The sequence below is a fragment of the Hyperolius riggenbachi genome, chromosome 8, assembly GCF_040937935.1.
Source record: "Hyperolius riggenbachi isolate aHypRig1 chromosome 8, aHypRig1.pri, whole genome shotgun sequence".
NCBI classification, from domain to species: domain Eukaryota; kingdom Metazoa; phylum Chordata; class Amphibia; order Anura; family Hyperoliidae; genus Hyperolius; species Hyperolius riggenbachi.
The window spans coordinates 65,383,939-65,397,991 of NC_090653.1; the positions used below are offsets into that span (position 1 = coordinate 65,383,939).

A 14,053-nucleotide genomic window follows, 5' to 3' on the forward strand; every position below is an offset into this window, starting at 1 on the left:
ATAAGTTCCTATGCCTGTTTTAATGTGGTCTGGCTTACTGCAGCCTTTCCTAGTTGCACAGTGGCTGTGTTATCTCTGTTATATAATCTAATCTTCTTTCCTCTGTCGGCTCTGTCGGGCTCAGGCACTGTGTGCCGTGCTGCTTGTGATTGGATAGAAGCTATACACACCCTCTTCCAGGCCCCCTCCAAGCTCTGTATGACTCACACACTGAGCTACTCTCAGCCTATCACATGCTTTTAGCAGCCATGTCTTTTGTTTGTAAACACTGCCTAAAACTGGCAATTACAAGCCAGGATTGCAGCAGGGAGTGGCAGAAACAGCACAGAGGGGCCCAGGAGAACATAATAAATAGAATGGTATGCTTTTTTATTGTAAGAATTTTAGAGTACAGATTCTCTTTAAAATGTGAGGCAACTACGGTAAACAGTGTTTTTTTTTTTGCTTTTTAACACATTCCCTTCATTTCAGGGACTCACAGGTAATTGGATAATTGACTCAAATGCTATTTCACGGGCAGGTGTGGGTAAGATAATTGTTATGTCATTATAAATTAACCACTTAAGTACCAGTGGTCTCTGCCCCCTTAAAGACCAGAGACAGCTGGTACAAGAAATGGTGGAACAACAACAAATACCGACGAATCGCCGCATATACCCGCCACAATTACCGCCCACATCGTACGCCGGGAACCTCACCTACCCACTCTGATATCTCTATGACGGCAGAGTTCCTGTGAGCCGGTCAGGAGCTGCTTTCATTGGGCTGCTGACCCTGCCTATCAATGTAAGCCAATGGGAGCTGCTTACGTTGATAGACAGGGTCAGGAGCCAATGAAATCAGCTCCTGACCCGCTCACAAGGCTCTGCCGTTATAGAGACAGCAGAGCAAGTAAGCTGAGGCGGGGAGACAGCGGCGAGATCGTCGGGAGCGATGAAAGCAGCGAGAACGCGTGGCGTTGGTGTATTGAAATCTACACCCTGGCAGCCAGATAACCATCAAAACAGGGCGTAGATTTCAATTGGCACAGTCCTTAAGTAGTTAAGTAGATAAAAAGCTTAGAGTGGATTTGAGGTGTGGTGCTTGCATGTGAAAGATTTTGCAGTGCACAGACAACACGCATTCAAAGGAGCTATCCATGCAGGTGAAAGAAGCCATCCTTAAGCTGCAAAAACAGAAGAAAAAAAACACCCGAAAAATTGCTGCAATATTGTGAGTGGCAAAATCTATAGCTTAGTACTTTGATACTTAGCAATGCAAAAAGACCTTAAAGTCCACAGAAGACAACAGTAGTGGATGATCGCAAAATCATTTCAGTTATTTTTTGTATTTTATTAGTTTGGAAAAAAAATCTCCTTGAAGAAAACTCAGGAGAAAAGTTAATAAAATATGGCCCAAAGCTGGATACTCGGGACAGGTCTGAATGAAAAGGAAGTCGGAGGCTTGTGCTGGCCAGGGACATCATGTACCTTTATAGGAAAATCAAATAGATGGATTTCTCCCTGACCACCATTGCTGCGGCACTTGCTTTAGAAATGTGTGCAAGGTAAGCAAAGCTCTTGCCGGTTGCAACCAATGAGGTTCAAGCTGATATTGTCTTATTACAGTGAACAGGATAAAACTGGCTGTCGGCTACAAGAAACTTTGAGGTCCAGTATATAAACCTTCCAGGGTCGTTTTTTTGGCATAGACAAACCAGGCAGATGCCTGGGGCAACAGCTGCTTGAGGGGGCACCATGGAGCTATTTTTAGTAAACTGTGCTTTTATAATGGATACATGGTTATTTTAACACCTCAATGTACTCTACTCATGACATAAAGGTTGCGGGAATAGCATAACAATTAATGACAGGTACTTTTCATGAGCTAATTAAGCTATAACTGTTTTGATTTAGTCTGAATTCATAGTTGAAACTCTCCTGGATTTCCAGGACAATATTTCAACCAACAAAGACACAGGCTTGACAATAACAGCGGCTATTCACTTCTTTTAAGCCCAATCTACACGATACAATTCTTTATACGATTCGAATACGATTCTATTTACGATCCGATTAAATCCAATATGTCCGATCGGGATTCGATTCAATTCGATTTGCCATTGCAAAACAATGGCAAATCGAATTGAATCTAATCGAATCCTGATCGGACATGTTGGATTTAATCGGATCATAAATAGAAGCGTAATCGAATCGTATAAAGAATTGTATCGTGTAGATTGGGCTTAAGTGCTCTTTCACATCTAACAGCCGTTCTCCTGCACGAGTTGAACAGCCTGCAGCGTGTCGTCGGGATGTTGTGGTGTGACGCAATTAGCGGTGGTAGCTATTAATTCACCTGACGGGAAACCGCCGGCTCCTGTGAAAGGTAAAATGAAAGTCTATGGACTTTCATTTTATCTTGGTTAACGCAAAGTTTCGACTTTACACCGCAGAAAGCTCTGGTGTGAAAGAGCCCTCAACATTTATAGGAGGATTTGTTATGTGGCTTGAGTGAGTTTGGCATGGTTATAATACACATATTCTTTATATAGAGCTGTCTTGAGAAACAATATTTTGTATCTAGCCTATCATAACTGCTATCTGCAAAGCCAATTAATGTAAGCTACAGATTTCCTATTCATAAGTTTAGGGGAGATGGAAAGAGGCAACAGTGGGCAGCACGGTGGCGTAGTGGTTAGCTCTCTCGCCTTGCAGCGCTGGGTCCCTGGTTCCAATCCCAGCCAGGGCACTATCTGCAAAGAGTTTGTATGTTCTCTCCGTGTCTGCGTGGGTTTCCTCCGGGCACTCCGGTTTCCTCCCACACTCCAAAAACATACAGATAAGTTAATTGGCACCCCCTAAAATTGTCCCTAGACTGCAGTACTTACACTACATAATATAGACATATGGCAATGGTAGGGATTAGATTGTGAGCTCCTTTGAGGGACAGTTAGTGACAAGACAATATATATATACACTGTACAGCGCTGCATAATATGTCGGCGCTATATAAATACTAAATAATAATAATAATAATAATAACAGCTGCCTTGACTTGGGCGACAAAATAGTCAGAAACGGCCCTGATCCATCCCATCACAGTTCACTTGCTACATAACTTACGTTTTGGGGAGTTTTATCTTCTTCAGGTTTTCTTCAGCTTTCTCATCCGCCATTCCAACATGGCAGCCAAGAGCAAGGAGCGTCCTGCAGAAGGCAGAGGAGAGGTGATATAGGATATACTGTACATTAATAGCATATACAGTATAGTAGCTATTCATTCATTAGGAATAGGCAAATGGCTACAATTGTTTATCTCATTCATTTATTTTCACTTTAGGTTTGCTTTAAATACAGGTCCTCCCTCATGTGAGTTGAGATATTACATAACATTTCAAACTAAGATCTTTCAAGGACCGGCACCACAAAATGTATTTATAGCTCAGTGGATTTTATTGCAGCATAAAACAATACAGAGCAACGACAGAACGCTGTTTCGGCCTATTGGCCTTTGTCAACTTGACATAGGCCAAAACAGTGGGCTGTCGTTGCTCTGTTTTGCTCTACGCTGCGATAAAATCTACTGAGCTATAAATACATTTTGTGGTGCCGGTCCTTGAAAGATCTTTGTTGCATTGACCCCTAGGTACTGGGGTGAGGATCTTGGCACGCTATTTTTGAACAAGTTTTTTGGTGACGCTCTTGGATCCACGTTTCTATAACATTTCAAACTGTGACCCTTGAGTCATACTTAAATACATAAAGCCCCATATGCAATTCACTTTTTCACTTAAGTTTTCTCCTAGGAGATAATGTTTTTATCTTTTATTTAAAATAATTTTTCAGAACCTTATTAAATAACGTAAGTGCCAAAAGTAGGTGAAAAAATAGTATCAAAATTATCCTGCGTATTTTCTTGCTTGCCGGAGGTTCAAAGGGTATTTTATTAACAACTTGTGAAAATATCACCAAGGGAAAACTGAGGAGAAAAAGTGAATTGCATATGGGCCATAGTCTTTATTGTATTTTCAAAGATCTGTAGGTTATTCTGTCTGTCCTAGGATATGAAAGAGAACACCAAAAGTGGTCATGCATGCATAGACTGTCACCCAATGAGGCAAACAGACTGATCCGTCTCTTTTCTGAAACCGATCAAAGAGGGGTCTATTCCTTCCACACACTACACATACAGTAGATTTTCAATAGATTTAGATCAATCAAGATTTTATGTCTGGTCTGACTGACTTTTCAGTCACTTTTAAGCAAAAACAAATTTCCACGAGGATCCATATAGGAATGTTGGTTCGGCATATGGTGCGTACACACGCACTACAAAAGGAAACGACGGGTCCGCCGGACCCTCCCACTGGGCGGTCTTCAGCCGACAGTATGCGCGTGTGTACGCACTGTCGGTGGACTGATAAGGCAGTTTCTGAACGATCCGCTGAGCGGATCGTTCAGAAACAGCCTTATCAGTCCGCCGACAGCGCATACACACGCGCATACTGTCGGCTAAAGACCGCCCAGCGGGAGGGTCCGGCGGACCCATGGTTTCCTTTTGTAGTGCGTCTATATGCACCTATAAGCACAGTTGGGAACAGTCACTCCCATCTCAGTAACAGCTGAGAGTAATGCAAGGAGGTTTTCACATTGAAATGTGTAGAGCTCCAGAAAGGAGCTAAGGAAGCATAAGGTTAATCAAAGGTATGTCTGTGTAGTACAGTTTGGTAATATAGGTGAAATATACAGCTATGATTTGGTAAGGGTTGCCTTTTTTTAGGGAGAGTGGAGATACGCTTTACATACTTCAAGGTCTCTCCAGACATGAGCAGGTTGTAGTTCCTCTCTGGCTCTGGCAGACTGTGGAAGTCTAGGAGACATGGATGTAGTCTTTTGTTATCATCCCGGATCTGTAAAGAGAATCAAGCTGGTGTTAGACAGCTCTGTAAGGGAAACATGACTAAAATAATAGGAGTATTTACAGGGGCGCCTCTAGCCATTTTGTCACTCCAGGCGAGAAAACCTGTGGCGCCCCCCCCCCCCCCCTCCAATCTTCAGCCACACGAAACACCCCCCCCCCCCCCCCCCCCACACACACACACACACACACACACAATATTATACTATATTTTCAATCGTTTTTTTGATCGATTTCTCATAGAAGTGAATGGAAATCGATCGGACAGTAAATCTGAAAAATCTTATTGTGTATTCCCAGCATCACACATCATGGGACTGTTTGTTTACAATAGCATTTAAAGGAGAACTGTAGTGAGAGGTATATGGAGGCTGCCATATTGATTTCTGTTTAAGCAACACCAGTTACCTGGCAGCCCTGCTAAGCTATCTGCCTGCAAAATCACACCAGAAACAAGCATGCAGCTAATCGTGTCAGATCTGACAAAAATGTCAGAAACACCTGATTTGCTGCATGCTTGTTCAGGGTCTAGGGCAAAAAGTATTAGACGTAGATGATCAACAGGATAACCAGGCAACTGGTATTGCTTAAAAGGAAATTAATATGGCAGCCTCTATATACCTCTCACTACAGTTCTCCTTTAAAGTGACCCCAGAGATCACAAATTACAACATTTTTTTACTTACCTGGGGCTTCCTCCAGCCCCATAAGCATGGATGAATCCCTCGTCAGCCTCCCATTGCCCTCTGTTCTGCGGTAATTAGTGCTGACCTTCTGTGTATGCGCAGAAGACCCCGGCAGACATCGCTGAGCCAAATGCCGGAGCTGATTATCGCTAAAACAGAGGACTGCGGGAGGATGGCGAGGGAAGAACCGTGCTTATGGGGGTGGAGGAAACCCAGGGTAAGTAAAAAAAAAAAAACTTTATAAACCGTGATCTCTGGTACACTTTAAAGTGGACCTGAACTCAGAATGTCCTCTCTGCTCTTAAAGATAGGCAACAGCATAATAATTTTTACATTGAACCTGAGATGAGAAGCGTCCCAAGTTCCATACTTACCTGGGGATTCCTTAAAGGAGTTATCCGGGCAAAAATAAGAAAATAAACGCTACTTACCGGGGGCTTCCTCCAGCCCCAAGCGCCCAGCATGTCCCTCGCCGCAGCTCTGCCCGCAGCCGTTCGCCTGCGCAAACGTCGCTGTCAATCACCGCCACGTGGGCCGGAGCGGACTGCGCAGGCGCAGTAGTTCTGTGCCTGCGCAGTCCGCTCCACGTGGCAGTGATTGACAGCGCCGCTCGCGCAGGTGCAGTACAGGCCGACCTGGAGGCCGGCCTGACGTCATTGCTGGGGACCGGGACAGAGCTGCAACGAACGGCTGCGGGGAGAGCTGCGGCGAGGAACATGCTGGGAGCTTGGGGCTGGAGGAAGCCCCCGGTAAGTAGCGTTTATTTTCTTTTTTTTGGCCGGATAACTCCTATAACCTCCCTGCCTGGTTATCCCGAGCTCAGCTCGGGGTAACCTGCCGCGGAGGATTCCTCAGGCCCTGCTGGGCCGATTTGCATAAATTTTTTTTGTTACACGCAGCTAGCACTTTGCTAGCTGCGTGTAACTTACGATCGCCGCCACTCCGCGCCGATTCGCCGCAACCCGCCGCATCAGAGGGTGCCCCCCCCCCGAGACCCGTGCGCTGCCTGGCCAATCAGTGCCAGGCAGCGTCGAGGGGTGGTTTGGGACTCCCTCTGACGTCACGACGTCGATGACGTCGGTGACGTCATCGCGCCCGTCGCCATGGCGACGGGGGAAGCCCTCCTGGTAATCCCGTTCAGAACGGGATTTCCGGATGGGTATATGTGCCGGCGGCGAACGGCGCATTCGGGGGGACGCCGCAGGGAGGGGGGAAGCATGTAAGCTAGCGCTAGGCTAGCTACATGCTAAAAAAAAAAAAAAAATGCCAAAAAACACCCTCCCTGCCGTGCGCAGCAATTTTTTATAACGGCAGGGAGGCTAAGCTCCGTTAGGGCTGCTCGTCCCTCGCCATCTCACTGGGTGACTCCTGTCACCTGCCGTTGTCCACGAAAGCCTGGCTGCACTCCATCGCGCATGTGTGGCTCGGCCAGGCGCGCTCCCGTCCCTGTACTTGTACTGCACAAGCACAGATCCCACCCAGGGACAGGAGCGCACCTGGAAGGGCCGCACATGTGTGACTGAGCGCAACTCGGCCAGGCTTTCGGGGACAATTATGAGTGACTGGAGTCACCCAGGGAAATGGCAAGGGACGAGCAGCCCTAACGTGTTTAAGGAAGCCTATGGTAAGTATTGTACCAAAGACGCTGCTCGTCTCTGGTACACTTTAAAAAAAACATTTCTTTGTTACAGCGGATACAAATCTTAAAATAAATCATCACTTTTTCTACTTCCTGCTTTCATGGAAGCATACATATTGTTAACATCCTGTGCTTTCTAATGAGCTTATCTGCCATGGCATGGCAGTCAGGTGACACAGGGAGGATCAAATTACAACTTGCGATTAGTAATAAATGAGGGGGGATGAAACAGGCTAAATCTAAATACATACAGGGTGCATCTCTCCAAGTTTTCCTTTTGTCCTGTGTAAGAGTTCAGGTCCACTTTTTTTTTTTTATTAATGCAGCAGCAAGAAGTGATAACAACTTTAGCCTACTATGTGCATGGGCTTACCTTAGGCTGCCTCAGCAGCACTCCTAATGCAGCCACTTGTTTGGGTGGTCCGGGAGGGGAAGGGGGAGAGAGAGAGCAGTACACATGCAAGGCCGGCCAAGGGGGGGCTCAGCAGGGGGCACAGACACAGTAGCCGTGCAATCTTCCTGTCCTCCCATCCATGCGGCGCCAGCCAGGAGAGTCACGCTGTCTTCAGGCGGGGGGCGGAGTTAGAGGTGGCGTCGCACACACACACAGTAAACAAACTGCGGCTGCTGCTAGGGAGGGGTGGTGGGCGGGCAAGGCGATTCGAAGGAGGTGGAGTGGGCGGGACTATCCGAGACTTTCCAGCTACTCTATTGGCTGGGCCTGGGCGGGGGGAGGGGGGGCGTGCATATAAGCGGCAGAGCACCACGTGGTGTGAATAAACCACGATCGCCGCCGACAAGCAGCTGATTTTAATAGCGGCGATCAGCCGCACGCAGTCAAACCACCCTCCGCAGCAGCGTGCCCGGCGCCTCCCTCCCTTCATGCCGCCTCAGGCACCCGCTTGTAGTGCCAGCCGGTAAAGGCGCCCCTGAGTATTTAAATGGAATTTATTTTACTACTTAAAGCGGAATATAATCCTGCATTTCAACTTTGCTCTAAAACCTTATTTACAGTATATTATATGCAACCAGCATTTTTTTTTTACTAGACCAGCATTGGAAGGGTTACACAGGGCTTTAAAGTTCCTGGAGATTTCTGCAGACGCATCCGAAGCTCAGATAGTTACATTTTGTTTACATAAATGTATCTAAGTGTTGAATGTTACACACTTTGGCTGTCCTCCAGCTCAGTCAGAGAGAGTGAGTCACATTCAACACTTAAATACATTTATGTAAACAAAATGTAACTATCTGAGCTTCGGATGTGTCTGCAGAAATCTCCAGGAACTTTAAAGCCCTGTGTAACCCTTCCAATGCTGGTCTAGTAAAAAAAAAATGCTGGTTGCATATAATATACTGTAAATAAGGTTTTAGAGCAAAGTTGAAATGCAGGGTTATATTCCGCTTTAAAGCGGAATGAAACCCAGCAATTCTTCTTTGCTCTAAAACATTATTTACAGCATATTATATACTACCAGCATTTTTTTTTACTAGAACAGCAATAAAAGGGTTAAGCACAGAACAGAAAAGCTCAATGCCGGGAAAGCTGAACACATCCGAACTGGAGATATTGTTATCTTGTGTTTAATTGTATCAAGTGAGGAAGGTACACAAACACATCTCTGACACAGACAGACAGTCAGAAAGCATTTCTGCTTATATTTCAAGATGAAAAAAAAAACAGTTATGAATAAAATGTAATGTCAGCTCTCAGAGCAAAAAAGTGTACTTTGGAAACTTGTAATTTCTAAAAGAATAATAATACTTATGCACAAAAGCAAATATGTTAACCGTTTGGCATATAAAACGTAGGAAAACATGTTTTTATTGAATATTATGTCAGGGTTTTATACCGCTCTAATATACCTAACACTGCAGGGAGTGAACCATAAAGGGCGGAGTCGAGCTGACACTAGGCGTGTAGTAGCACAAGGGGAAAGAGGACTGTGCTGGTAGCAGGACACTGCAAACTACTAGACTGAGTCACCCGGGAGAGGCTAAGTGCAATGCTTTAAAATTGTTTTATCTACTGTATGTGCATGCAATATTTATTTATTGGGATTTGGTAATAAGCTTCACTATGTTAAACAAGTTGTCTATTTGAGCCTGCTGATACACAGAGCAGTTGATAGATATTATCAGGTGGTGAGCTGGGGAGGCTGCCACGATATACCGCTCTAGGGGGAGGATATATGGTGTGTGGAGTTATCAGATTGTCATGGCCTGCAAGTGCACTACCATATGGAGGTGGTGGGCTAATGCAAACTTTACAATGCCATGAAGTGTTCTCTCTTGAACATGAATCAATTTTATTGGAATTCCATATAAAAGACCAATACAAAATGATGTACACATGAGAAGTGGAACGAAAATCATACATGATTCCAAACATTTTTTACAAATAAATAACTGCAAAGTGGTGTGTGCATAATTATTCGGCCCCCTTTGATCTGAGTGCAGTCAGTTGCCTATATACATTGCCTGATGAGTGCTAATGACTAAATAGAGTGCACCTGTGTGTAATCTAATGTCAGTGCAAATACAGCTGCTCTGTGAGGGCCTCAGAAGTTGTCTAAGAGAATATTGGGAGCAACAACACCGTGAAGTCCAAATAATACACAAGACAGGTCCAAGACAGGTCAGGGATCAAGTTATTGAGAAATTTAAAGCAAGCTTAGGTTACAAAAAGATTTCCAAAGCCTTGAACATCCCATGGAGCCCTGTTCAAGCGATCATTCGGAAATGGGAGTATGGCACAACTGTAAACCTACCAAGACAAGGCCATCCACCTAAACTCACAGGCCGAACAAGGAGAGCGCTGATCAGAAATGCAGTCAAGAGGCCCATGGTGACTCTGGAAGAGCTGCAGAGATCTACAGCTCAGGTGGGCGACTCTGTCCATAGGACAACTATTAGTCGTGCACTGCACAAAGTTGGCCTTTATGGAAGAGTGGCAAGAAGAAAGGCATTGTTAACAGAAAGCATAAGAAGTCCTGTTTGCAGTTTGCCACAAGCCATGTGGGGGACACAGCAACCATGTGGAAGAAGGTGCTCTGGTCAGATGAGACCAAAATGGAACTTTTCGGCCAAAATGCAAAACGCTATCTGTGGCCGAAAACTAACACTGCACATCACTCTGAACACACCATCCCCACTGTCAAATATGGTGGTGACAGCATCATGCTCGGGGGGTGCATCTCTTCAGCAGGGACAGGGAAGCTGGTCAGAGTTGATGGGAAGATGGATGGAACCAAATACAGGGCAAACTTGGAAGAAAACCTCTTGGAGACTGCAAAATACTTGAGACTGGGGCGGAGGTTCACCTTCCAGCAGGACAATGACCCTAAACATAAAGCCAGGGCAACAATGGAATGGTTTAAAACAAAACATATCCATGTGTTAGAATGGCCCAGTCAAGGTCCAGATTTAAATCCAATCGAGAATATGTGGCAAGATCTGAAAACTGCTGTTCACAAACGCTGTCCATCTAATCTGACTGAGCTGGAGCTGTTTTGCAAAGAAGAATGGGCAAGGATTTCAGTCTCTAGGTTGGAAAGCTGGTAGAGACATAGCCTAAAAGACTGGCAGCTGTAATTGCAGCAAAAGGTGGTTCTACAAAGTATTGACTCAGGGGGCCGAATAATTACGCACACCCCACTTTGCAGTTATTTATTTGTAAAAAATGTTTGGAATGATGTATGATTTTCGATCCACTTCTCATGTGTACACCACTTTGTGTTGGTCTTTCATGTGGAATTCCAATAAAATTGATGCATGTTTGTGGCAGTAATGTGACAAAATGTGGAAAACTTCAAGGGGGCCGAATACTTTTGCAACCCACTGTATATGTGCGTGTATATACTGTATATTCCTGCGTATAAGACTACTTTTTAACCCTTGAAAATCTTCTGAAAAGTCAGGGGTCGTCTTATACGCCGGGTATCATTGACGCCGGATGATACTCCCTATCCTGTTATCGCCTCTCAGATCTCACTGCTGAGGACTGTAGTGAAGCGATGTAGGTGCACATGTGTGAGATCTGAGAGGCAGAGAAGGAGGTAAATAGGATACAAGGGTGGGTCAGAAGGGTGAAAGAGGCGTGTTTTATGGGCACAGCGCGATCTATTCTTCCATACCGCTCTGATAAACAGGGAGACAGGGAGAGCGGACCAATCCACTTAGGGAGAGTTCACCAATCCAACCAGTCAATTGACTATATACTGTTATATACTGGGTACCGCATACAGTACAGCACCAGTATATGATTTTTTTTTTTTATTTGGTGTACGTTGGAAGAGGGGTAGGTAGTCTTATACGGAGAATATATCACAAACTCTATATTTTAAATGAAAAAGTTGGAGGTCATCTTATACGCCCAGTCGTCTTATACGCCGGAATATACGGTATATATATATATATATATATATATATATATATATATATATATATATACGCACACACACACACACACACACACACACACACACACACACACATATGAATGAACGGTGATAAAAACTAGCATTTTTGCCTGGTTAGAGTAGGGCTCACCAGATTGGGGACACTTTGGCGCAGTTGGTGTGCTTAAACGCGTTAAAACGTAACCAAGAGCCCCTGTCACTGTTTTCCTGTTGTGTGCTGTAGCCCCTCTGTATTTATATATTTACACATATAGTGAGTTGAATGCAGGAGCTGCTGCAGATCTCTCTGTGGTATGTTGTTGTTGTTTTTTCTTGTTTTTAGGGTCTAAAAGCTCGTGAAAAAATTAACAGAAAGTAAGAAAACAGCAAAGTTAAATGGAAAACATACAGGTCCATAGGTCCATCCTTGTTCAATCCTGGTGAGGGCCCACAATTCATGGATGTTCTCTGCCAACTTCTCACGAATTCTTTCCAAGTGGGGAGGAAGGACAATCTAAACAATGAAAAAAGATAATTGTTCAAGAACAAAAACTCAGCAGCATATAAATAATGTATTGTATTGTATCTACATTACTAAACATGCTAGGCAGATAAGTTAACCATAAATATCTGATGCCAATGAGCAATTGATCTTTTTTGCATAATGCATGAAGAAAGTGAAATTTCGCAAGCAAAACTTTTTTTCATGTTGATGCGGCTGTTATAAAAGCAAAATAGCTCCCCATCCAGCACTGGAATAATAGGTAAAATCCGCTACACCTCGAACACTAGGACCGTGCTGGAACTAGGCGACTTGACCCATAAAGACAGTAGAAAGGAGGAAGTTCCGCACAAAGTCCATGGCTAATAGAATTCCAACTTTATTGATGACAAACTCTCCCACTCACAAGTGTGGGTGGGAGAGTGTTTCATTTGATCCACCTGTGTGAGGGGTGTGATTTAGACTTTATATTGGGTTGTGCTTTTAACATGAACTTGTGATATGATTAAGGACCTGCGAGTCTGAAACATGTCAGCTACCAGGCTGTACGGCTTTTACCTGTTTCAATAAAGTTGGGATTCTATTAAGCTATAAGCACTGGAATATTCCACACCAGGACAGAACGTTCAGTAATGACCAGTCCAGGGCAGTTTCTAGGCTAAATTGCACCCAGGGCGAGGGTGTAAAAATCGTGCCGGGAGAGGAAGAAGAAAAAGGCTGTGGTGGATCCCTGAAGGTGAGTTGTTAACTTCTATCCCCACTCTCCCCCGATACTGCAACCCCCCCCACCACACCAATACCCCCCAACACTCTGGGCGGTCACCTAGGCTGCCCCAGTACATCGCTGCCGAGGAGGTACAGTGTAAATAGATGGCGATTTCTCCGTCTAACAGTCTCTTAGCAGCGATTTAGCATCTCGCCGCTAGGAGACCGATGACGGAGTGGAGCTCCGTCATTCAAGCAGAGATGTGCGTGCATCGGCACATGCGATCTCCTGGGGGAGCCGCCGCATTCACGCCAACTGCTGTGACGTGCTCGTTTAGTGGTTGAGCTCCCATAATAAGTTAGTTATACTATACTGTATGGAGGTTATCATGCTCATGTTCTGTGTGTATAGTACACCACTGTATCCAGTGTATGTTTTGATGACGGCACCTACCTGTACAGTGTCCACAGGGCAGGGGACAAAAGAGGTGTGAGAGAGAGATTTAGTCGGTCCAAGAAGATTACGGATTTCTCCTACATCATGCTTGTACTCTTTAATTGGCTCCACCCTCAGGCGATCCCTAGGCAAGAGAGCTTCATAGACTGGAGCATAACCTGGAGGTGGGAGGAACTTGAAATCACCATGGCGTCCTCCCAAAAGGAAGCGGATTCTGAAAAGGACAGATAAAGGAATAAATGGACTGTCTTCATGACACCAGCAACACCCTTAAAGGGAAGCTTATGCCAGGAATAAAAAAAAATCAGATTTTCTTTCCTTGGGCTTCTACCAGCCCCCTGCAGCTGTCCCCTGTCCTCGCAGTCACTCATGGAGCCTCCGATCCCCCGGCACCAGCTAGTTTCATTTTCCCTGACAGGGAGTCGGCGGGCTTTCTGCGCAGGCCTGGCCACGCGTATTCTACTTCATGTTCCCGTCCTCAATAGCATCCTGCATAGGTGCAGGACGCTATTGCGGACGGGAATGCAAAGAGAAAAAGCGTGGCCAAGCCTGTCAGAAAAAACAAAACTAGCTGGCGGCAGGTGACCGAAGGCTCCGTGAGTGACTGCGAGGGCACAGGGTGGCTAGAGGTGGCTGGTAGAAGCCCCAGGAAAGTAAAACTATTTTTTTATTCTTGGCTTAAAGAGGAACTCCAGTGAAAATAATGTAATAAAAAAGTGCTTCATTTTTACAATAATTACGTATAAATGATTTAGTCAGTGTTTG

The 14,053-nt window shown here is 45.0% G+C and overlaps 1 protein-coding gene across 10 annotated transcripts in view; it reads right to left on the reverse strand.

Annotated features, from left to right (window-relative positions):
* RYR1 (ryanodine receptor 1) overlaps positions 1-14,053 on the reverse strand; it is a 375,187-nt gene that overhangs the window by 224,195 nt on the left and 136,939 nt on the right. For all 10 annotated transcript variants that reach the window (XM_068250552.1, XM_068250553.1, XM_068250548.1 and 7 more), the window contains 4 exons: positions 13,286-13,502; positions 12,034-12,138; positions 4,788-4,891; positions 3,105-3,188 (listed from right to left, as the gene is read on the reverse strand). In XM_068250552.1, coding sequence (XP_068106653.1) covers positions 3,105-3,188; positions 4,788-4,891; positions 12,034-12,138; positions 13,286-13,502 — 510 coding nt within the window. The remainder of the gene's footprint in view (positions 1-3,104; positions 3,189-4,787; positions 4,892-12,033; positions 12,139-13,285; positions 13,503-14,053) is intronic.